The following is a 24,894-nucleotide window of genomic DNA, read 5'->3' as shown; positions in this document are numbered from 1 at the left end:
AGGCCCATGGAAAGCCAAACTGTTTACTGAACGGATGGACTGTACCATGCATGGACCTTTCTAGAAGCAGTCCTGTCATCTCCCAGCTCCTAGCTTCCCCAGGGCCCCACCACTCAGAATAAGGGCCAAGCTCCTCGGCCCCACATGCAAGGCCCGTCGTAACCTCGTGCCACCCCAAGCCCCAGTCCATCGCCCGCCCTTGCCCACTGTTTCTAGCCATTGACAACCTTCCCTGCATTGCGGCTCCACCGGGAAGCTCCCTTAACTTCTGCAGCCCGATGTCTTCTCTGTCTCCAGGGGTCGGCTCCCTTGTCCCGGTCCAGGGAGAACTCGCTCCACAGATCTCTCCCCACCTCAGCGTGCTGTACGGTGGCTCCCCACTCACGAGCGCTGCCGGACTGGAGCCCGAGGGACCACATCCCATTTACTCCCAGAGCTTCCAACTAGCAAATGGTACTGAAGGAACAGGAAGTCCTGTTTTGAGAGCCCCCAGCTAAACTGGGGTTCCATTACCAGAGCAGCCAGCAACCTGCTCTAAGCAGAAAGGTAGGGGGCTAGATGTGGGTGCGTGCAGTGCACCTTACACAGGATACTTCTTGTAACTAGTGGACAACCTCATGCCTAGTGTCTGACCTATGACCAGAGATCCCTCACATGGGAAAAGCCCTTGTGGCTCTGGTGAGACCCGTGTCCAGTTTATGCTGCCTATCGGCCTGGCCCCGGGAGCCCGGCCTCGGGCAGCCCCTGGTTGTTCTGATGGAAAGTGCAAATTCAACCCACTACTGCAGCAACAAACAAGTCCAGAGATTTTTAATACAGAACACGGGCAAGGAAAGTGTAGTGAGACTGGAGGGAAGTCCTCATCCCTGGTCACGGGAGGTGGGAGTGAAGAGTCAGGCAGAAAGAGTGCGTGGCGACTAACAGCAGGTAGAAGGGAATGGTCAGGGGCCAGTAAGTTTGCTGGCTGTTCTTTTTAAAGGAAGCACGGGGAAAGCAGGAGCGCAGTCTGCTAGGCACTAGAGATGCCTCTAAGTGTTGTTTTATTTTTTAGTGGTTGTGGTGGTGGCGTGGGGGAATCTCACTATGTTGCCCAGCCCTGGTCTCAAACTCCTAGCCTCAAGCGATCTTCTTGCCTTGGATTACAGGCCTGAGCCTATTCCCACCCTGTCAGACCTCTAACTTCTTATCTCTGCAGTCATTTGGGTGTGGTATAGGCCTGGAAACTGCCAAGGGTGCCTGAGCCCTGCTGCTTGTAGGAAAAAATTAAATCTTACCAAAATGGACGCCAAGGCAACATAAAATTATAAGAATTCACTACCAGTACTTGGCCAGGTGTTGCAGCTCACGCCTATAATCCCAGCACTTTGGGGGCCGAGTCCGGCGGATCACGAGGTCAGGAGATGGAGACCATCGTGTCTAACACAGTGAAAACCCGTCTCTACTAAAAACCCCCCAAAAAATTAGCCCGGGCGGGGGTGGCATGTGCCTGTAGTCCCAGCTACTCAGGAGGCTGAGGCAGGAGAATGGCGTGAACCCGGGAGGCGAAGGTTACAGTGAGCGGAGATTGCGCCACTGCACTCCAGCCTGGGCAACTGAGCGAGACTCCGTTTCAAAAAAAAAAAAAAGGTTCACTACCAGTACATGTTCTTATTTGTCCTAGACTTGCCACTGTTTCAGACTCAAAGGGTGCACTTCCCCTCTTTCATGGTAGGATTTAGTGCATGAATCTGCTCACCCCAAACATCCTCTTCTGAACTTGGGGTTTTTGATCCTTTCCAGGCAGATATTGTTTATAATCCCTCAGCTGGAGGGTTCCTCCAGGTCCCCAGTTTATACATTCATTTGTTCACCTATACAACAATCATTAAGACTTGCTTGTCCAGGCTCTGCTGAGGACCCCAGAACACGGTGGGTACCCGGTGGTCTCAGGCTGTCGGTCAGGGGGCCTAGTAAGCCACTAAACAAGGAGTAGTCTTCAGCCCTGCATCGCGGGCCAGCGAACACTCAGAGGTCCAACTCGCTGTGGCTGCTCCCCAGGCCTGGTCCCGCAAGGACGTGGGGGCGGCCGTCAGGACTGCCCAGGGATTGGGGCCCTGCTGGCTTCCAGCCCGTGGGCGCCGACAAGGTGGTGCGAAGGCGGGGCCTGGCGGGTGGGGCGGGGGCCTTCCTGGCGTGGAGCCGGCGGAGTGGAAGCAGGGCCCGCCCGGGGGCTCTGGCAGGGTGGTGAGAAGGCGGGGCCTTCTGAATGCGGATGGGGACTGTTGGAGTTGCAGGGCCTGCGTGGGGTGGGGCGGGGTCGGGCGGGGCGGGGCGGCCTAGGGGTGGGGCCGGCGGCCACAGGAGCGGGGCCGGCCAGGGCGCAGGGAGGGCGGCGTGAAGGCGGGGCGTGAGGCGTGGAGGCGTGGCCTGCATGGGGCGGGGCGGAGCGGGAGAGACTAGAGGCAGCGCCTGGAGGTGCGGGCGTCGCTCTCCTCCTGCGACTGAGCCAGGTGTGAGGGCGTGACGGCCGCGCATTCGCGGGAAAAGAGCGATGGGTGAGAACGCTGCACCAGGTCTCCTTAGACTCCAGTGGGACCAGGAGGCCTCGCGCGAGCGCCCCGCTGCCCACCCACCTGATTGGGACTGTGGAGGAGGGCGGGATGGAGTGGAGGGTTCGCGGACCGCGTCGCCCTGCTGGGTGTCGCAGCTCCTTCTTCGGCAGTCCCGGGGTGTGAGAGAGCGACCGGCCTGGAGGTGGGGGCCCCGGGACACGGTCGCATGTGGCCTCACAGGGTTCCAGGAGCCCCTGAGTTAGCCGAGCGTGCGCGTGGGTGTCGGGGGCGCGCAGGTCTCCAGCCCGGCAAGGACGGCGGAGGCTGCGAGCTCTGGGGGCAGTGGTGGGTCCTGGAGTCCCACCGCCTGCCCTAAATTTCCACTCCCTCCCTGTCGCCCAGTGTGACCTTGGGCATGGCTGCAGCTCCCAGTGCCTCAGTTTCCCGCTCTGTGAAGTGAGAGTGACAGTGGTCCCACCTGCTGCATGTGTGAGGGTTTGGCACCCCTCTGGCCCTTGGGAAAGGCTAAGGAAACTGGCTGTTTACTCTGTTTACTCCAGTTTTACAGGAAAGGAAACTGAGTCTCAAGACAGTTTAGTACTTTGTCCAAGGTCACCCAGCCTGCAACTGGTAGGGTCCGGGCATGACCAGCGCACCTACCCCAGCACATTCTAGAAGGTTCTGCCCCAGTTTAAATGGGGTGCATGCTGTGAGGCCTGCCTCGAGTTTTTCCGGCCTAACTTATCTTTCCCTCCTCTGGGAGTCTCCACACCCATGTGTGGCCCTCTCTCCCCATAACCTTCTGGGGGCAGCTGAGTCTCTCTGGACATGACTCCTGGCTCAAGCACAGCAGGCAGAGATAAGGGGCTCAGGGAGCACCAGCTTCATGGATGCAAGAGTGAAGGAATGAAAGAGCCGGCTCTGTCTTTCAGGTCTGATCTCAGAGCTGAAGCTGGCTGTGCCCTGGGGCCACATCGCAGCCAAAGCCTGGGGCTCCCTGCAGGGCCCTCCAGTTCTCTGCCTGCACGGCTGGCTGGACAATGCCAACTCCTTCGACAGACTCATCCCTCTTCTCCCGCAAGGTGTGAGGCTGGGGCTGAAGGGAAGTCCAGGGGGAATGTGGGCAAGAAGGTGAGGGGGGAGGTCTGCAGGGGAGTGAGGAGGGCGGGGAGGCAGCTGGCATAGACACCTCTTCCTACCCTCCAACCTGCTTCTCTGTTTCAGACTTTTATTATGTTGCCATGGATTTTGGAGGTCATGGGCTCTCGTCCCATTACAGCCCAGGTGTCCCATATTACCACCAGACTTTTGTGAGTGACATCCGAAGAGTTGTGGCAGGTAAGAAGCAGTGTATTTTTCGGCGCGGGCTTGCTCTGGGACACCCCCTCTTATCATTGGAGTCGGGGTAGGATCCAGGAATATGCGCTGGCCTGGGAGTGGGACCTGGGCTCTGGCCCCAGGTCTGCCAGCAATTCACGGGAGATCTTAGGAAAGTTGAAGAGTTTGCTTCCTCCTGTGGGTCCCCCAAGCTGGTCTCCTGGGTGGACACCCCAGATGCTGGGAAGGGATTTCCTGAGCCCGGGGAGTAGATGCGAGAGGGCGGGCTGAGCCTGTGCACAGCCTGACCTTCTGGTTCCTTGTTTCCAGCCTTGAAATGGAATCGATTCTCCATTCTGGGCCACAGCTTCGGTGAGTACACTGACCAGCAGCCAAGCGGGCCCGGAGTTGGGCTGGGAGGGAAGGACAGGAGCTGCTGCCCCACCGCTGTCCCCTGCGCTTATGAGATCTGCAGAGAGAGATGAGAGCATCAGAGACTGACCACTGTACCCTCTGACCTCAGGCAACTGCTGCAAGGGACACAGAGATGAGGGAAATGTGGTCTTTTGAGTGGTCGGGTCTGATGAAGGGGCCATCGTGGCCCAGATACTGAGCCCCCAGCCACCCATATGGAGCCCCCCTCTCCCTCCGCCATTGGTGGGAAGAAGCCTTAGGGTTTGCAGCTGGGGAGGGAGTGAGGGAATGTCACCAATGGCTCTTTTGTCCCCCAGGTGGCATTGTGGGCGGAATGGTGAGTAGATGGCTTTGTCTGGCCAACAGGGGTCCCTCGGCTGGGCTGGGGATGGTAGCACAGAGGAGGAAGGAGAAGGTACCTGGGATAGGAAGTGCCTCCTCCTGTCACAGTAATAGTCATTATGCCAGGAAGTTGGTGTAAACGGTGGAGACTTCTGGTAGAGTTAATGTTTCCACGCCCCCATACCCTGTCCCAGAGCACCCTGGAGTCCAGCCACCACCAGGGTCTGCAGCTCAGTGCTAGGTGCAGATGTGGGGGTGGTGGGGGGAAGGCACACCATAGGATAGAACATTCTCCTTCTGGCCCCTTGGTCACCACCCTCCCCGAGCCTAAAAGATGTTTCTGGGAACTCCAGGGTCCCCTGGGAAAGGCAGGAGAGTCCTTTCCTTCTTCCCCCTATTCATTCTCCCCTTCTGCTGTCCTCACAGTTTTCCTGTATCTTCCCCGAGATGGTGAATAAACTTATCTTGCTGGACTCGCCGCTGCTTCTCCTGGAATCCAATGTGAGAAGCGGGGCTTTCGTGCATGCTGTCATTAGGGAGGACGTGCACCCCGGGCAGTGCTCTCAGCCCTGTCTCCTTTAAAGGGTGGACACTAGGGAGGCAGGAGGAGGCGGCAGAGGGTGGGAAAGGGGAGTCAGGGACCCGCTCTCCACCAGAGGACAGCTCTCTGCCGCTTATACCCCTAGGAGTGGTCAGGAGAAGGGGTGTGGGGGACCCCTTGGAAACTGGATGTGTGGCTTGGGATCTGCAGAATGCCAGGCTGATCATGCAGTGGCAGGGGTGGAAGAGGGCAGGAGCCATGGCTGGAGGATGTTGTAGGGCACACAGCTGGGCAGGCGCAGTGCACTCACACCCAGTCGAATGCCTTTGCAGTGTGTACACATTGCACCACCACACATGACCACCCTAAAAGTGAACTGATGGAACAAGTACTGACCCCTGTGGCCACCACTACCCATAACCAGTACTGTCCCTGCATCTGGGTCCTGGCCTGGTGGTTTACCTGCTGGGTGACCCTTGGCAAATTACTTTGCCTTAGTTCCCGCACCTGTAAAATGAGGTTGGGCTGCATGCCCTAGCCAGCCCGGACATCCTGTCATTTTCTTGCCAAGGTCTCAGCCTCTCAGTTGTGACACAACTCCCGTCAGTTTCAGGTTTTTTTGTCCATAGAAGGACCACAGATTGGCCGGACGCGGTGGCTCAACGCCTGTAATCCCAGCACTTTGGGAGGCCAAGGCGGGCGGATCACCTGAGGTCAGGAGTTTGAGACCAGCCTGACCAACATGGAGAAACCCCGTCTCTACTGAAAAGATAAGATTAGCTGGGCGCATGCCTGTAATCCCAGCTACTTGGGAGGCTGAGGCAGGAGAATCACTTGAACCCGGGAGGCGGAGGTTGTGGTGAGCTGAGATCGCGCCATTGCACTCCAGCCTGGGCAACAAGAGTGAAACTCCATCTCCGAAAAAGAAAAAAGAAAAAACTACCACAGATGTCATAAGGGCAAGAATCATGTCCATCTCTTTGTCACCACTCCCCGAACCCTGGCACCTAGGAAGGGCTCAGTAAATGTTCCTTGCATGAGCTCAGCTAGCTCAGGGACTGTTGTGGGGATCCAGTTCACAGATGGCAGACAGCAGACACTCCCTTCTTTCTGCATTTCACCCACTGAATTGACAAGCGCAGTGGCCCCGGGGGCTTCCTCCTGGGTGAGTCAGGAGGGGCATTTGTTCCTCTTGTCCTCCATTCTCAGGGGCGGGTAGATGGGAGTTGGGCCCGAGGCTGTCCTCACAGAGTGAGCCACGCATCCTGGGGAGCCTGGAAGCCCCAGAACGGCGCCCTTTCCGCCAGTCCTTTTCTGCCACTGAGAGTGATGGCATTTGTTGAACCAGAAGAAATCGCCAACCCCGGTGGTTCATGGCGTCTGGACCCTAATTTCATGCCTTTGCAAAGCACTCAACAGTTGACAGAGATTCCCCTTCCTCCCCATCATCCCACCTGATCTCTTCACTGTCTTTGCCGAGAGGGGCTCAGCGAGAGGAGAGGGCAGGGCTGGGAGGGGTGGAGGCCTGGTCTGCAGCCTGGATCCCTGCCCACCCAGCCAACTGTGCCTCTTAGGAAGTGGAGAACTTGCTGACCTACAAGCGGAGAGCCATAGAGCACATGCTGCAGGTAGAGGCCTCCCAGGAGCCCTCGAGCGTGTTAAGCCTGAAGCAGCTGCTGCAGAGGTGAGTGCCTGGTGTGGATGGGGAGCTGTGGGGTCCACGGGAGGACACCCGGTGAGATGTGGGGAAGCGTCTTTCTCCCTCTCACCCAACAAGCCTATTTTTCTCTAGGGTTACACTGAGCACCAGGCTTCCCAGGGTCTTCAGGGACATTATCTCCTTTCCCTCTGCCCCTGCTCCGGCCATGCCCCTTACTTACTCCAACAGCCTCCCCACACCTCTCAGCCCCCGCCTCTCCCGGAGCACACGCTGCTTCCACGCCTTCTCTCCCCTCCGGGACTCCAGCCTGGGCTCCCTTAGCTGGAATTCTCCCCTGTGCTTGCTCACTGGCTTCCCCACTCCTGGGGGCTTCAGCTGGGAAGTGCCCTGACACCCCCAGGCGAGCTGTCCCTCCCTGCCCTGCAGGTAACCACACTGTCCAATAAGAGCCTACTGACTCCCCTGGTTCCCGAGGCCTGTGAACCCCACAACCCCCACTATGGCTGACTTGGTCATGTTTGTGCCTCCTGCATCTGGCGGTGGGCCTGGTAGGTCGGAGCTCCTCACATATTTGTTGTTTGAAGGAGGAGAAGCCCCCCACTGCCCCACCACACGCACGCGCACACACACACACCCTGCCCCCCACTGCCCCACCACACGCAGGCGCGCACACACACACCCTGCCGCTGTAAACATGCCATTGAAACACGGGACACAGTCCAGGCGCAGTGGCTCACACCTGTAATCCCAGCACACTGGGAAGCTGAGGTGGGAAGATAGCTTGAGCCCAGGAGTTAGAGACCAGCGTTAGCAACATAGCGAGACCCTGTATCAAAAAAAAAAAAAAAAAATTGGTGACGGTGGCACACGCATGTGGTCCCAGCTACTCGGCAGCCTTAGTTGGGAGGATTGTGCAGCCCCAGGAGGTCGAGGCTGCAGAGAGCCATGATCATGTCACTGTACCCCAGCCTGGGTGACAGAATGAGACCCTGTCTCAATTAAAAAGAAAACAAGGGCCAGACGCAGTGGCTCACACCTGTAATCCCAGCACTTTGGGAGGCTGATGCGGGTGGATCATGAAGTCAGGAGATCGAGAACATCCTGGCTAACATGGTAAAACCCTGTGTCTACTAAAAAATACAAAAAATTAGCCGGGCGTGGTGGCAGGCGCCTGTAGTCCCAGCTACTCGGGAGGCTGAGGCAGGAGAATGGGATGAAATTGGGAGGCAGAGCTTGCAGTGAGCCAAGATTGCGCCAATGCACCTCCAGCCTGGGCGACAGAGCGATACTCCATCTCACAAAAGAAAAAGAAGAAAAAAGGCCGGGCGCGGTGGCTCAAGCCTGTAATCCCAGCACTTTGGGAGGCCGAGACGGGCGGATCACACAGTCAGGAGATCGAGACCATCCTGGCAAACCCGGTGAAACCCCGTCTCTACTAAAAAATACAAAAAACTAGCCGGGCGAGGTGGCGGGCGCCTGTAGTCCCAGCTACTCGGGAGGCTGAGCCAGGAGAATGGCGTGAACCCGGGAGGCGGAGCTTGCAGTGAGCTGAGATCCGGCCACTGCACTCCAGCCTGGGCGACAGAGCGAGACCCCGTCTCAAAAAAAAAAAGAAAAGAACACAAAAGACCACGGAACACATGCACCCTTTGTGGGTGACCTCCCTTTTCCTCCCTTTCGCTGCACCTTTTTTTTTTGAGACCAAATCTTGCTCTGTTCTCCAAGCTGGAATGCAGTGCCACAATCTCAGCTCACTGCAACCTCCGCCTCTTAGGTTCAAGTGATTCTCATGCCTCAGCCTCCCAAGTAGCTGGGATTATAGGCACACACCACCACGTCCAGCTAAGTTTTATATTTTTAGTAGAGATGGGGTTTTACCATGTTGGCCAGGCTGGTCTCGAACTCCTCACCTCAGGTGATTCGCCCATCTCGGCCTCCCAAAGTGCTGGGATTACAGGCATGAGCCACCATCCCCGGCCCTCCTTTCCTTTTTATGTGACTTCCTCTTTATTGGCCTCCAAGTACCCAGCATCCTTCTGTCTCCCCCAGGTTACTGAAGAGCAATAGCCAGTTGAATGAGGAGTGCGGGGAGCTCCTCCTGCAAAGAGGAACCACGAAGGTGGCCGCAGGTAGGGGACTTCGCTGTCCAAGGCCGTTGTATATTTGTCACTGTTCTTACTGAGGATGTCAAGGACTTGCCCTAGACAAGGCAAGATACTAAGCACTTTGCAAACAGCATCTCACTGAATCCCCCTCCTGCCTCACCCTCATCCCATTTACAGCAGGAGAAACTGAGATTCAGTGTTGCCAAGTGACCCGGGCGAGGCCATACAGCTACTGCACATCCCAGAAAGCCACACTCTGGGAGAGTTTGGTCAGGTGTCTTGGACTAAATGTTGGTGAATGTTGTGGCCATGCTCTGCTGGACCTGGGGTGGGTGCCCAGCATCAGGAGCAGGCTGTGAGGACATCCCAGGGGCTGCGTGACTTGGGAGAGGCTTTTCACAATGGAGAGGTGGAGCTGGTGTGTCTTGGCTTCAGGGAAGCTTCTGGCACAATCAATTTCTGCACATTGCTTTTTACCCAGGAATTTTTTTTCTTTCTTTCATTCGTTCTTTTTGAGACAAGGTTTCACTCTGTCACGTAGGCTGGAGTGCGGTGGCACCATCATGGCTCACTGCAGCCTCCACCTCCCGGGCTCCAGACATCGTCCCACCTCAGCCTCCTCAGTAGCTGGGACTATGGGTGTGAGCCACTGTGCCTGCCCAGGAAATCTTTTCTAAGGTGCGCTACAGGCCCGGCTCAGTGAGGCTGCAGTGAGCAAGAGCCCACCATCCCTCTCTCAGTGGGGCCAGACCTCCAGCATCACAACTCCAGGGGCTGCCGCTCACAAAGGGCACCCTCCGGAGTTGAGCAAGGAGGAGTCCGGGCAGAGGCCTAGATTCTTGGAAGAGAAGCAGAGGATAAACCGGTCAACAGGCACATGAGCGGTTAGACATTCTCTGGATGTAACGAGGGAAATACACACGCTCTAGAAGAGACTCGCGGCGGGGCCTGCTCCAGAGGGGTGGTCCGGGCGGCAGCTCTCCCAGGGTGAGGGAACAGCTGGAGGGAGATGCTGTCGTGGGACGGAGAATGTGCTGAGCTGGGCGAAACAACGTGGCTTCCTGACACGGCCAGCTGAGTGAACCTGGGACAGTCCTTTCCCTTTTAAACTCCCCTTGTGTGCTCAGGTGACAAACAAGGTCTTGGGTTTTTGCACTCATCGGATCAGGCGAGGTGGGCATGTGCCTTCCCTTTATAAAGTGCTGAGTGATGCGGGCTCAGAAACGGCGGCACCTGGGGGCGGGGTGGGGCGTGTTGTGGAGTCCACCATGCCGGCTGGGAGGGAGGCTATGGGACGTGTAGGGACTTTGGAGCTGGAGCTGGCCCACCGTGGCAGGCAGCTGGGCCAGTGCTAATCAAGTGGGAATTCACTCTGGTGTGGCCAGAATTTCCAGTTGTTCAGCTCTGCAGTTGATCTGCTGAGTTGTGGATTTTTAGGTGTCATGAATCCAGAAATGGATATGAGGGTCTAAAGAGCGGCACCTGTGGGCTGTTTTGGCCTCGGTTGCCAGTTTGGGACCTGTTGGGTCTTTGTGATCATCTCTGAACCTTTATCTCGCCTCCCTGGAAACCCATCGTGGGAAGGGGCGGTCAGGGACCCCGGGCCCAGGCTTCCTGGACATGCCCCACAGATGGCTGAGCTAGGGAGCCCCAGGCACAGAAGTGAGCTAATCTGTGATGAGGCCGGGGAATCTGATTAGGCCCAGGTCACAGGAAACAGTGAATGCAGGATGCTGACCAGGAACCCCTATGTGGGTGTCAGGGGGGTGAGGGAACAGGCAAGAGGGAGGGCTGAGAAGGAGGTGACCCCCGGGTCTGGGGAAGAGGTCAGCTGGCTGGAACGTTGTGTGCGGACAAGCCCTCTACAGCAGTTCTGGCCTTTTGGGACCCAGCCGCTGTAAACGAACGAAGTAACGTAAAAGAAGACAGTACCCAGACCCCCACCCAGTGCCTCAAGGACGATGTCCGTTCCTCCCAAATCCTTCCCGCCAGCCCCAGAGCACCTGAGAGTTCACATTCTATCCTCCCCTGCCCCCATCATCCAACCTGATCCCTCCAGAATCTGGAGCTTTAACCACCAAGACACGTTTCCCCACAGTTCTGGAGCTCAGGGTCCAAGGTCAAGGCCTCGGCAGGGCTGGTTCCTTCCGAGGGCTGTGAGGGAGAATCTGTCCCCGCCTCTCTGGCTGCTGGGAGCCTCTGGAGCCCATGGGCTTGTCTGAGAGGTTCTCTGGATGGGTTACAGAGTGCGTGAGGAGGGGAGGGCTCGTGGAGGAGGCAGAGTGGGGAGGGCAGCGAGCATTGCTGGAGAGGCTGCAGCTCCACTTCCTCTTTTGAATAGGAGGGTCTGGGTGGGCCTCATGAGGAGGTGACTTTTGAGCAAAGCAGTGCAGGTGTGGGAGCTGCTCCCACGGACTCCAGGAGGAGAAAGGAGCTGGCAGGACAGGCCTGGAGGTGTGAGTGGGTGTTGCAGGATGGGGAGAGAGCAGAGGAGATGAGGTCTTTATCTTCTCATCTCAGTTCAAGCCCCACAATACTGGCTTTGTGGAAACCATCTTGAAGTGTTCCCATGAAGGAGGGAGGAGCCCACTCTGCCTGCAGCGCCCTAAGGAAAGAGGGATAGTCTGTGTCAATATCTGGCCCCTGGCCAATCATACACATGCCTGTAATCCCCGCATTTTGGGAGGCCAGGTGGGAGGATCACTTGAGGCAGGAGTTGAAGACCAGCTTGGACAATATAGGGAGACATCCCCATCTCTACAAAAAATTCAGAATTAAACGGCATCACCATGGCGGCGCACCTGTGCTCCCAGCTACTTGGGAGGCTGAAGCGGGAGACTCACATGAGCCCAGGAGTCGGAGGCCTCAGTGAACCATGATTGTGCCACTGCACTCTAGCAAGACCCTGTCTTTTTCCTGTGTTTTTTTTGTTTTGTTTTGTTTTTTGTTTTTAAAAATCAGGGTCTTGGTCTGTCACTCAGACTGGAATGCAGTGGCATGACCTTGGGTCACTGAATCCTCGGCCTCATGGGCTCAGGCGATCCTCCTACCTCAACCTCTTGAGTAGCTGGGACCACAGGTGTGCACCACCACACCTGGCTAATTTTTGTATTTTTTCATAGAGATGGGATTTCACCATGTTGCCCAGGCTGGTCTCGAACTCCTGAACTCTAGTGATCCTACTGCCTCAACCTCCCAAAGTGCTGGGATTACAGGTGTGAGCCACCGTGCCCAGCCAACCCTGTCTTAAAACAAAAATACCTGACCCCTGAAGCCTCATGCTATGGGGATGGTTCAAATCTTCATCATAAGCTGGGCTGCATTCAGGTTGCAGGTATGATCAGTTTAACTTGTGCAGTTTAAACAAAAACATTTGGCATGGGGGGAATTTTGAATAGATTGCCCAGATTTTATTTATTTTTTATTGTGCTCTTTTTATTTTTTGGAGGAAGGGCACAAGGGCCCTTATTTTAAATGGAAAGATTTTATGTAAAGATACAGATTTCTAGGCCGGGCGCAGTGGCTCATGCGTGTAATCCCAGCACTTTGGGAGGCTGAGGTGGGCAAATCACCTGAGGTTGGGAGTTCGAGACCGGCCTGACCAACGTGAAGAAACCCCATCTCTACTAAAAATACAAAATTAGCTGGGCGTGATGGCGCACGCCTGTAATCCCAGGTACTTGGAAGGCTGAGGCAGGAGAATTGCTTAAACCCGGGAAGTGGAGGTTGCGGTGAGCCGAGATCACACCATTGCACTCCAGGCTGGGCAACGAGAGCGAAACTTCATCTCAAAAAAGAAAAGAAAAGAAAAGAAAATGTCTTTTGTATGGCTTCTGGAATTTGAGTCATAGTTAAAAAGTCATGCTTGATACTAATACTATTTTGGGTCTAGTACTTGCAGTTAAATATTTACTACATTGGATTCTTATCTGGTGTACAGGGTGAGGTTTGAATCTGACTTCATCTTTTTCCAGATGGCTCCTCAGCTACCTAATGCCATTTTTAGACAAGTCTGTCTTTACCCTGTTCACATAAGGGGCTGCCTTGGTCAGACACTGAACACCCATCTGTACTTGGGTCTGTCTCTGACTGCCTGTCTATGATCGTACTGTACCACACGCTTTAAGTGAGGCCCAACAGAGGATTTTTTTTTTTTTTTTGAGACGGAGTCTCGCTCTGTCTCCCAGGCTGGAGTGCAGTGGCCGGATCTCAGCTCACTGCAAGCTCTGCCTCCCGGGTTCATGCCATTCTCCTGGCTCAGCCTCCCGAGTAGCTGGGACTACAGGCGCCCGCCACCTCGCCCAGCTAGTTTTTTGTATTTTTTTTTTTTAGTAGAGACGGGGGTTTCACTGTGTTGGCCAGGATGGTCTCGATCTCCTGACCTCGTGATCCGCCCGTCTCGGCCTCCCAAAATGCTGGGATTACAGGCTTGAGCCACCGCACCCGGCCGAGGATTTTCTTTTGAGATGGAGTCTTGCTTGTGTCATCCAAGCTGGAGTGCAATGGCACGATCTCGGCTCACTGCAACCTCCACACCCCAGGTTTGAGTAATTCTCCTGCCTCAGCCTCCCAAGTAGCTGGGATTACAGGTGTCCGCCACCATGCCTGGCTAATTTTTGTATTTTTAGTAGAGATGGGGTTTTGCCATGTTGGCCAGGCTGGTCTCAAACTCCTGACCTCAGGTGATCCACCTGCCTTGGCCTCGCAAAGTACTGGGATTACAGGCGTGAGCCACTGTGCCCGGCCTGAGGATTTTCATATCTGACAGGACCATTTCCCTTCATGGCTCTTTTACAGAGTTTTTCTACTAGTCTTTTTTTCTTTTCTGTTTTTGAGACAGGGTCTTGCTCTGTTGCCCAGGCTGGATTGCAGTGGCAGGATCTCGGCTCACTGCAGCCTCTGCCTCCCTGGCTTAACTCTCCCACTTCAGTCTTCCCAGTAGCTGGGACTACAGGCATGTGCCACCATGATTGGCTAATCTTTCAGCTTTCTGTGTAGAGATGGGGTCTTGCTCTGTTACCCAGGCTGGTCTCAAGCGATCCTCCCACTTCGGCCTCCCAAAGTGCTGGAATTACAGGTGCCTGACCTCCTGCTATTCTTGCCTGTGTAATTTTTCCACATGAACTTTAAAATCAGGTGGTTTAGGCCCCCACCAAAAAATCTTGTTGGTGTATCATATATGTATAGTTTAGTGTTTTTTTGTTTAATTTTTTGAGACAAGAGTCTTGCTCTGTCACCCAGGTTGGAGTGTAGTGGCACCATCTCAGCTCACCACAACCTCTGCCTCCCTGGTTCAGGCAATTCTCATGCCTCAGCCTCCCGAGTAGCTGGGACTACAGGTGCCTGCCATGACACCTGGCTAATTTTTTTGTACTTTATTAGTAGAGACGGGGTTTCACCATGTTGGCCAGGCTGGTCTCAAACTCCTGGCTTCAAGTGATCCATCCTCCTAGGCCTCCCAGAATGCTGGGATTACAGGCGCAAAACACGGTGCCCAGCCCATATATGTATGTTTGAATAATAAAGTAGTCTTAATAATAGTAATAACAGTAACCTGTGCACCCATCACACAGCTAAAACAATGGCACAGCACCCGTTCCTTTGAACCCTCTCCAGCCCCTCCTGGACCCCACCCAGAGGTAAACACCTGTCCATTCAGCAAGCACTTTGGGAGCCCCTCCTATGTGGCAGACACAGTTCTTGGTCCTGAGGATACAGCTGTGAACAAACCAAACTGTTTGTCCTCATGGAAGCTGAACTCTAGCAGAGGAGAGAAGCAGTCAACAGGCAAAGGATGAAGCGCCTTAGAAAGTGCTATGGGGGCTGGGCGTGATGGCTCACACCTGTAATCCCAGCACTTTAGGAAGTAGACAGATCATTTGAGCTCAGGAGTTTGAGACCAGCCTGGCCAACATGGCAAAACCCCGTCTCTACTAAAAATACAAAATTAGCTGGGCGTGGTGGCGGGCGCCTGTAGTCCCAGCCACACTGGAGTTTGGGGCAGGAGAATTGCTTGAACCCGAGAGGTGGAGGTTGCAGGGAGCCGAGATCACACCACTGCACTCCAGCCTGGGCGACAGACGGGAACTCTGTCTCAAAAGAGAGAAAGTGCCATGGAGAAAAATAAGAAGGGGTGGTGGGGAGGCCTGGCCATGCAGGTATTTGAGAAAGATTTATATGGGGGAGGGAACAGCCCTGCCTCTTATCCCTGTGGACACCTGCAGCTCTAGTCCCCGTGTGTCCTGCTGGACGGGTTCCGTACAAACACCCCTCAGTTCACGTCTCCATCCCTTCCGACCGCCGGCAGCTTCTAGCTTGCGATTACCCCCAGGGCCACAGGACCCTCTGCCCTTTCTGGACACTCCCATGCAGGCCGTTCTTGAGGGGACATTGCTCAGGAAGGAACTGCCGGGTGTTCAGCCTACAGTTGAGGCCGAGTTGTTGGCCACCATCGGGATGGGGGCAGAGAACCAAGTCGGCACCCGAAGCTGAAGCTGGTCACCACCCAGGCCTCGCAACTCCGCTCATATTTCTTTTTTCTATGTCTTCTCAACAAACGATGACACGATTGGTACTTATTTGCTTTTTCCTATGAAGGAGTTTCTCAGGGACGAGAGGTCCACCATCCACCTGGCTGTCAGCCTAAGCTCCTGCTCTCATTTTGCACCGGCCCTTTGTGGGCTGACAGGTCCGTGGTCAGGCGGCCGTGGTCGAGCCCTGGTCCAGCTGGACCCCAGGACAGGGAGTCCTGGGCAGCTGAGGACGTAGGGGGCAGATGGGAGACATGGGCACTGGCTGGAAAGGCCTGGGGGGTTCCAGCAAACTCACAGAGCGTCCCCTGAGCCTGACGGACAGCATTGACACTGCTGTCTTTGTGCTTCTGCCTCCAGGTCTGGTTCTGAACAGAGACCAGAGGCTATCCTGGGTGAGTACCGCTGACTCTGCGTCCCCCCGCCACGGTTTGCTTAGTAGCATCTTTATTGTTTTTGAAAATTACACGCTGGGCATGGTGGCTCACTTTGGAAGGCTGAGGCGGGTGGATCACCTGACGTCAGGAGTTTGAGACTAGCCTGGCCAACATGGTGAAACCCCTTCTCTACTAAAAATACAAAAAAAAAAAAAAAAAAAAAAAGCTAGGCGTGGTGGCACACAACTGTAATCCTAGCTACTCAGGAGGCTGAGGCAGGAGAATCGCTTGAATGGGAGGCAGAGATTGCAGTGAGCCGAGATCGCACCACTGTACTGCAGTCTGGGCAGCAGAGTGAGACTCCATCTCAAAAAAAAAGGAAAATTACATAGGTAACATAATACATAATAATGGTCAACTTAACCGTTTGTAAGTGTGCACTTCAGTGGCATTAAATAGAGTCAGTGGAGGTGAGGAGAGGAGAGAGAGATTCTAGGCACTGGCCACTGCACAGGGAAAAGCTGGAAGTCAGCTTGGTGCATCAGTTGACAGCGGGATTCCTGATAGAGGCTGTGAAGAGGGGAGGGGCAGGATGACAAAGTTCTCAAAAAACAGCGTCCCATCTGGAAGCCTGGAAGTGTGTCACTGGAACACTTGTATTAATATAAACTTGGCCATCTCTGCCACTGAGGGGCTATGTGACCTTGGGCAAGGTGCCTACCCTCTCTGAGCCTTGGTTGTCTCATGTGCAGAAAGAAAGTGCTTTCATTCATTCAGCTGGTTTCTGAGCAGCTTGGCTAGGGGAGCCACGCCCTGGGCCTGCCTTTGAAGCGTTGTTGTCGAGACTAGGTGAGGTCATGTGTGTTGAGTGGCCTCGCACACTGCTGTTGCTTCAGGTACTCATGGCCTGTGCTATTTTGTGATTGTTCAAAAATGGTAGAACACTGGACACGTGTGAGACACTGTCATTAGAGGTGGGGAAGCTCTAACTGCAGGGAGACCGCTGAGAGCTGCTACCCAGGCCCAGGCCAAGAGATGAGGCTTGGACCAGGGTGTCAGCCAATGGTCTGGGAATGTTAATGTGTTTGTCTTTGATCCGTGTGGGATTTGTTCTTGAGCATGGTGTGAGGTAGTGATTCGTTTACTTTTTTTTTTTTTTTCATGTTTTAAAAGTTCTATTTTTAATTTTATTATTATTATTGATACAGTCTTGCTCTTGTTGCCCAGGCTGGAGAGCAATGGCACAATCTCAGCTCACCGCAACCCTCGCCTCCCAGGTTCAACCAGTTCTCCTCCCTTAGCCCCCAAGAAGCTGGGATTACAGGCACCTACTACCACACCCAGCTAATTTTTGCATTTTTGGTAGAGATGGGGTTTCACCATGTTGGCCAGTCTGGTCTCAAACTCTTGACCTCAGATGATCCACCTGCCTCGACCTCCCAAAGTGCTCAGATTATAGGCGTGAGCCACCATGTTCAGTCTATTTATTTTAATTTTAGAGACAGGTTCTCCCTCTGTCACCCATACTGGAGTGCCATAGCTCAATCATGGCTCACGCAGCCTCAAACTGCTGGGTTCAAGTGATCTTCCCACCTCAGCCTCCCGAGTAGCTAGGACTACAGGTGTGCGCTATCACATCCTGCTAAGTTTTTTACTTTTGTAGAGACAGGGTCTTGCCATATTGCCCAGGCTAGTCTTGAATGCCTGGGTTCAAGCTATCCTCCTGCCTCAGTTTCCAAAGTTTATAGGGATTACAGGTGTGAGCCACTATAGTCAGCCATTGTAATTGTTCTTCTAGATGAACAGCTAGTTACTCCAATACCCGCTGCTGGGTTGTCCTCCCTACCCACCAATACTCACTCACTGGTGGCTTGTCCCGTGTGTGTGCTGACCTGTGTGGTGGGAGTTTATTGCCAGATCCTAGTCAGTCTGGCTTTTGGAGATGCCCCCTTCCCTGTCCTTAGGGACCATGGCTTATGTGACCTGTTCTGTAGTGGGAGCCGTGGTCACCCATAATGCTGGAAGGAGAGGCTTCCCAGGGATGGAAAGACTTTGTTAGGACATAAACTAGTTGCAGAAGATACACATTCCAAGATGGAGCTGGCCCAAAATCCTCTTTTTTTTTTTTTGAGACGGAGTCTTGCTCTGTCACCCAGGCTGGAGTGCAGTGGCCGGATCTCAGCTCACTGCAAGCTCCACCTCCCAGGTTTACGCCATTCTCCTGCCTCAGCCTCCCGAGTAGCTGGGACTACAGGCGCCCGCCATGTCGCCCGGCTAGTTTTTTGTATTTTTTAGTAGAGACGGGGTTTCACCGTGTTAGCCAGGATGGTCTCGATCTCCTGACCTCGTGATCCACCCGTCTCAGCTTCCCAAAGTGCTGGGATTACAGGCTTGAGCCACCGCGCCCGGCCTCTCTTTTTTTTATTTTTTAAATTTCTGGCCAGGTGCAGTGGCTCACACCTGTAATCCCAGCACCATGGGATGCCGAGACCGGCAGATGACTTGAGGCCAGGAGTTTAAGACCAGCCTGGCCAACGTGGTGAAACTTTGTATCTACCAAGAAATACAAAAATTGGCCGGGAGTGGTGATACACACCTGTAGTCCCAGCTACTCGGGAGGCTGAGGCAGGAGAATCGCTTTAACCAGGGAGGTGGAGATTGGAGTGAGCCGAGATCGTACCAGTGCACTCCAGCCTGGGCAACAGAGTAAGACCCTGCCTCAAAAAAAAACAAAAAAAAAACAAAAAACTTTTTCATCTATTTCTTCCTCTTTTTTTTTTTTTTTTTGAGACAGAGTCTCACTCGGGCTACAGTGCAGTGGTGGGTCCTCAACTCACTGCAACCTCCGCCACCCGGGATCAAGCGATTGTCCTGCCTCAGCCTCCAGAGTAGCTGAGACTACAGGCGCCCTCTACCACACTGGGCTAATTTTTTGTATTTTTGGTCGAGATGGGGTTTCACCATGTTGGGCAGCTGGTTTTGAACTCCTGACCTCAGGTGATCTGAATTTTTTGTTTTTTGGAAAGGAACATTTCACAAATCTTCATAACATGCTTGTACAGGGGCCATGCTAATCTTCTCCTGTATTGTTCCAATTTGGCAGTGTATGTGCTGATAAAGCAAAGCACCCACATTCTATTTATTTATTTAGAGAACAAGTCTTACTCTGTCATCCAGCCTGGGGTGCCGTGGCCCAAATTTGGGTCAGTGCAACTTCTGCTTCCCGGGTTCAAGCAATTCTCCTGCCTCAGCCTCCTGAGTAGCTGGGATTACAGGCCCCTGACACCATGCCCAGCTACGTTTTTGTAATTTTAGTAGAGATGTGGTTTCACTCCATTTGCCAGGCTGGTCTTGAACTTCTGGCTTCAGGTGATCCACCTGCGTCAGCCTCCCAAAGTGCTGAGACTACAGGCATGAGCCACTGTGCCCAGCCTAATTGTTGTGTTTTTAGTAGAGACAGGGTCAAGTTTACCTGTTCACATTGTGCCCAGGAAGCCCCTCCTGTGTGCAGGCCCGAAAGGCTTGGTCACACGCCGCTGTGAGATGTGCCAGCTGCCATATGAGAGCACGCAGGCCTTGAGGACAGTATGGGAACCCCTGTTTCAGGAAAGGCATCTCAGGTCATTTTAGTCTGAGAAGTAGAAAATAGCTGGCGGGCCAGGGTGGAACCAAGGCAGTGAGTTTTCTCAGGTATGTGTGTGTGTTCATAGCCATAGCAATTTTATATTCACGATGGTGGAGGTGGAGGAGTGTCGGCTGTCACTTAGTGGAGCTGGTCCTTACAAGAGCTTCCTGGAATTAATCCACTCAGCATGCCCTGCACTCCGTGTGCTGAGAACTAGGAATAGAGAAAATGCTGAGAGCCCCTGCCCTTAAGAGTCCTCAAATCAGAGCAGCACAGTCCGAAGGAAGCAGAGTGTGAGCCTCATGCAACTTCAAATTTGTCTAGCAGCTATATTAAAACAGGCCCAAGGCTGGGCGCAGTGGCTCACACCTGTAATCCCAGCACTTTGGGAGGCCAAGGCAGGCAGATCAGCTGAGGTCAGGAGTTCAAGGCCAGCCTGACCAATATGGTGAAACCCTGTCTCTACTAAAAATACAAAATTAGCCGGGCATAGTGGCGGGCACCTGTAATCCCAACTACTCAGGAGGCTGAGGCAGGAGAATCGCTTGAACCCGGGAGGTGGAGGTTGTGGTGAACTGAGATCACACTCCAGCCTGGGCAACAAGAGCAAAACTCTGTCTCAAAAATAAATAAATAAATAAGCTCTATCAATTGTTCCATATTTTTATTTAACATCCATGATGTGATTTCAGATGTAATCAACATGAAGCTTGATTGCATTATTTTGCATGCTAAGTTTTCCAAATCCAGCTTCCTGTCACACCTACAGCACATCTCACTGGAGCTGGCCACATCCCCACCATCCAGACGTGAAACTGTCACAACACAGGGCAGGCAGGTTGCGAAGGAGGCCGGCAGGGGCCATGATGGAGTGCCCATCCTGTACTGTGGTCCCAGCAAGTTTCTTCCTCCTGGCAAGAAGGCTGTCCCAGGCTGGCAGGGGACAGCGTGAGATGCAGCCTACAGACTGGGAAAGGGGTGTGGAAGGGCCACACTTCAGTCGTAAAATCCAGGCCCAGAAGTGGCCCAAGTCACTTCTCTGACTTTAATCACACAGCCATACCCGGTGGCAAAGCAGTAAGGGAAATGGAGTCAGGCTGGGCAGCCAGGAGCCCAGGAAGAGGGAAGAACAGACTTGGAGAGGGCAGGAGTCTCTGGCCACCAAGGGCTAAAGAGCCTTCGATGAGGCGGTGATGTGGTGGGGTCCTAGGCTCCGATCCAGGGTGGAATTCACCATGCTTTTGTCTCTGCAGCCTGAGAACAGTGTTGACTTAGTCAGCAGGGAGCTGTATGCGCATTCCATCAGGAAGCTGCAGGCCCACGTCCTGTTCATCAAGTGAGTCTGGACCAAGTGCGCTTCAGTCACCCCTAAAAGACACATGGGCGCCAGGGATCTCCGGGAGGGAGCCGTGGCATGAGGCTCCAAGTTCTCTGTGTTGACCACACCGCTGAGGCTCAAGATCTTTTTCGGGAAGCCCCCCTGGCAGCAGGGTCATGGAAGGAGGAAGGTCAGAGGAGGGAGGGCTCAGGCAGCGGGGATGGGCCAGGGCCGTCCCACACCTTTCCACAGGTGTCAGCGGGGGGCATGCGCAGGTAAGGCTCCATGACCAGTGAGCACAAAGTCAGCTCACTGCAACCTCTGCCTCCCGGATTCAGGCGATTGTCCTGCCTCAGCCTCCCGAGTAGCTGGGACTACAGGTGCCCGCCACCACACCTGACTGACTTTTGTATTTTTAGTAGAGACGAGGTTTCACCATGTTGGCCAGACTGATCTCCATCTCCTGACCCCATGATCCGCCCACTTTAGCCTCCCAAAGTGCTGGGATTACAGGCATGAGCCACCATGCCTGGCCCACCACAGACAATTTTTCAGTCATAAAAAGAAACGAAGCACGGACATGGGCTCCAGCGTGGATGAACCTTCACGCTAAGTGGACAAAGTCAGACCCAACCATCTACGTGTTGTATGACTGCATTCACGCTCAAGTCCAAAGAGGACACACTGCAGAGACAAAGCCAGTTCATGGTTGCTCAGGACCGGAAGCCTGTGGCGGGGGGGCGTGTGTGAAAGCGCAGAGGTTCGGGACTTCATTCGGGGTGATGAAAATGTTCTGTAATTGTGGCGATGGTCTCACAACTCAACGTATTAAAAACCACAGGATTGTAGACTTTCTTTTTTTTTTTTTTTTTTTTTTTTTGAGACGGAGTCTCGCTCTGTCACCCGGGCTGGAGTGCAGTGGCCGAATGTCAGCTCACTGCAAGCTCCGCCTCCCGGGTTTACGCCATTCTCTTGCCTCAGCCTCCCGAGTAGCTGGGACTACAGGCGCCCGCCACCTCGCCCGGCTAATTTTTTGTATTTTTAGTAGAGACGGGGTTTCACCGTGTTAGCCAGGATGGTCTCGATCTCCTGACCTTGTGATCCGCCCATCTCGGCCTCCCAAAGTGCTGGGATTACAGGCTTGAGCCACCGCGCCCGGCCAGGATTGTAGACTTTCAATGGGAGGATTGTAAGACGTAAATTCTCTCAGAGCAAGTGTGGACTCCAGAGCCTGTTCAGATCCCAGCTCTGCTATTCAGGGCTGTGACTGTGGCCAAGTCCTGAACTCCCTGCACCCCAGCAGGGCTGTACCTTAAGCACTCGCTTGCGCCTGACTTGTGCCAGCCGAGTGTGAGCTGAGATTAACTGAACCTCAAATCCAAGCCAGGGTCAAGGGACCCGGCTGTGGGAGGTGGGGTAGCCCAGGCTTTGGTTTCTCCTCAGAGGCCTGAACCCAGGGCAGGATGAGGGCAGTGCTGGGAGGCGGTTCTAAGATGAACCCCAACAACCCCAACTCCTCACTTTCCAGAGCAGTCCACGGATATTTTGATGTGAGAAGAGAGAGTTACTCTGACAAGGAGTCCCTGTCGTTCATGATACACACGCTGAAGTCCACCCTCAAAGAGGTAAGGCGGGGCTCAGGCAGCTGGTGTCCGGCCACTGTCACCCACTCTGGTCCCACCTCACCCATCTCTTCTCGTGCACTGGGAAGACCCCTGGTCTGGCCCCAGGCCCAACAAGTGACCACCAGGATCTCTCAGGCCTCACGCTCCACTGTGGTCAGTCCCTAGAGGCCTGGGGACACATGTCATCAGAATTCAGGAAACAGAGACCTTTGGTGGGGAGATTCTTTTATCGTCCTCGAGTACCCACCCTCCTTCCTGGGCCAGACACAATTAGGTGACCCAACTGCTAGAGGCAGTCCCACAGTTTTTATTTTATGTTTTGAGACAAGGTCTCATTCTGTTGCTCAGGCTGGAGTGCCGTGGCTCAATCATAGCTCACTGCAGCCTCAAACTCCAGGGCTCAAGTGATCCTCCCACCTCAGTTTCCTGAGTAGCTGGGACTACAGGTGCACACCATCATGCCCAGCTAATAGTCCCACCTTTTTTTTTTTTTTTTTCTTTTTTTTCTTTTTTGAGATGGAGTCTCACTCTGTTGCCCAGGCTGGAGTGCAGTGGCAAGATCTCGGCTCATTGTAACCTACACCTCCTGGGTTCAAGGGACTCTCATGCCTCAGCCTCCTGAGTAGCTGGGATTACAGGCACCTGCCACCATGCGCAGCTAATTTATATATATATATACACACTTTTTTTTTTTTTTTGAGACGGAGTCTCGCTCTGTCGCCTATGCTGGAGCGCAGTGGCCGGATCTCAGCTCACTGCAAGCTCCGCCTCCCAGGTTCCCGCCATTCTCCTGCCTCAGCCTCCCAAGTAGCTGGGGCTACAGGCGCCCGCTACCTCACCTGGCTAGTTTTTGTGGTGTATTTTTTAGTAGAGACAGGGTTTCAACGTGTTAGCCAGGATGGTCTCCATCTCCTGACCTCATGATCCGCCCGACTCGGCCTCCCAAAGTGCTGGGATTACAGGCTTGAGCCACCGCGCCCAGCCATAATTTTTATATTTTTAAGAGACAGGGTTTCACCATGTTGGCCAGGCTGGTCTCAAACTCCTGACCTCAGGCGATCTGCCTGACTTGGCTTCCCGAAGTGCTGCTTTTGCAGACAGGAGCCACCGTCCCCAGCCTAGTCTCACATTTTATAGGCTCCCAAACCACAGAACATCTGGCTGCCTCTTCCCTCCGCACCCATCGCGCCAGTGGGTGTGCTGGCTGTAGGTGGGGGTGGCTGTGCCCGGGTTCCTGGGAGCACCTGGTGATTCACGGTCACTTACCCTCAAACACCTGATCCTGGGGCCTCTGCAGGTTTCCTGGTGGTGTCACAAAGGGAAGAAGCGCACCTGTGGCTGGCTGGTCACCTGGTTAGAGCCAAGGCAGGCAGGGCCTTCCTGTCTGGCTTCTTGAAGGCAGGCACAAGTCTGCAGGCTGCTCAGCTCCCCATCTCATTATCTGTTCTCAAGGGGACTTCCTCTAACCCAATCACAGCATCCCTGGCCTTAGCCCCGCCCTGTCTTCCCGTAGTGTCCCTGTCCTCCTCCCCCCTCCCACCCCCAACACCCCTGCCCCGTGCAACTTCACAACTCAGCTGGGAGGCCTCCAAGTCCCCAGGGCTTACACACCTCCTGGGGTGCTATGGACTGACCTGGCTCCAAGGTGTAGAGTGTGTGGGAAACTCACCATGGGAGCCGCTCCTGCCCTGCAGGGAGCCAGAAGGCTGTGGGAGGGCCCTGACCCCAAGGCCTATGGAGCTCCCTAGGCTCCTCTGGCCACACCTCACCACACACCCTCTCCCTTCTCCAGCGGTTCCAGTTTGTGGAAATTCCAGGCAATCACTATATCCACATGCGCGAACCCCAGCACGTGGCCAGTATCATCAGCTCCTTCTTACAGCACAAACACATGCTCACAGCCTAGCTGTAGCTCTGGGCCTGGAACTATGAAGACCTCGTGCTGCCAGACTCAACACTGGGAATGTGAGTTCCCGAGCCCTGCAATAAGGCCAGGCCTGTGGGGAAAAGAGATCAGACTGTTACTGTGTCTATGTAGAAAGAAGTAGACATAAGAGACTGCATCTTGTCTGTACTAAGAGAAATTCTTCTGCCTTGAGATGCTGTTAATCTGTAACCCTAGCCCCAACCCTGTGCTTGCAGAGAAATGTGCTGTGCTGACTCAAGGTTTAATGGATTTAGGGCTATGCAGAATGTGCTTTGTTAAAAAAGAGCTTGAAGGCAGTATGCTTGTTAAAAGTCATCACCATTCTCTAATCTCAAGTACCCAGGGACACAATACACTCCGGAAGGCGGCAGGGACCTCTGCCTAGGAAAGCCAGGTACTGTCCAAGGTTTCTCCCCATGTGATAGCCTGAGCTATGGCCTCCTGGGAAGGGAAAGCCCTGCCCCTCCCTCAGTCCCACACCCCCGTAAAGCGTCTGTGCTGAGGAGGATTAGTGAAAGAGGAAGGCCTCTTCGCAGTTAAGAGGAAGGCAGCTGTCTCCTAGTCATCCCTGGGAATAGAATA

The 24,894-nt window shown here is 54.2% G+C and overlaps 2 protein-coding genes and 1 non-coding gene across 7 annotated transcripts in view; 1 reads left to right on the top strand and 2 right to left on the bottom strand.

Moving 5' to 3' along the window:
- Positions 1 to 2,438: 2,438 nt before the first annotated feature.
- On the top strand, positions 2,439 to 20,782 carry LOC119622921 (serine hydrolase-like protein 2). The gene is made up of 10 exons (XM_073006650.1): positions 2,439 to 2,534; positions 3,464 to 3,613; positions 3,756 to 3,869; positions 4,580 to 4,599; positions 5,031 to 5,105; positions 6,720 to 6,829; positions 8,855 to 8,934; positions 12,033 to 12,125; positions 15,801 to 15,835; positions 20,696 to 20,782. Exons 1-10 carry the CDS (start codon positions 2,531 to 2,533, stop codon positions 20,780 to 20,782), a joined length of 768 nt encoding a protein of 255 aa, XP_072862751.1. The 5' UTR covers positions 2,439 to 2,530.
- Positions 4,682 to 24,894, bottom strand: part of LOC103223422 (ribosomal RNA-processing protein 7 homolog A) — a 28,266-nt gene continuing 8,053 nt past the window's right edge. Inside the window, exons 8-11 of one of the 5 annotated variants that reach the window (XM_073006649.1) lie at positions 23,652 to 24,382; positions 7,842 to 11,515; positions 7,545 to 7,631; positions 4,682 to 5,196 (exon numbers count right to left, since the gene is read on the bottom strand). The gene's annotated coding sequence lies outside the window, so the exon portion shown is untranslated. Of the gene's footprint in view, positions 5,197 to 7,544; positions 11,516 to 20,091; positions 24,383 to 24,894 lie in introns of those variants that run through there. The other 4 variants (XM_073006648.1, XM_073006646.1, XM_073006647.1 and 1 more) reach the window with 4 other exon arrangements.
- On the bottom strand, positions 18,839 to 18,945 carry LOC119622924 (U6 spliceosomal RNA). Its single transcript, XR_005239450.1, has one exon. It is a non-coding gene; the product is annotated as a U6 spliceosomal RNA (small nuclear RNA).

This window comes from Chlorocebus sabaeus, chromosome 19 (genome assembly GCF_047675955.1).
Source record: "Chlorocebus sabaeus isolate Y175 chromosome 19, mChlSab1.0.hap1, whole genome shotgun sequence".
In the NCBI taxonomy this organism is placed as follows: domain Eukaryota; kingdom Metazoa; phylum Chordata; class Mammalia; order Primates; family Cercopithecidae; genus Chlorocebus; species Chlorocebus sabaeus.
The sequence above is the reverse complement of the archived record's forward strand: the minus strand, read 5'-3'. Positions and strand labels throughout refer to the sequence as shown.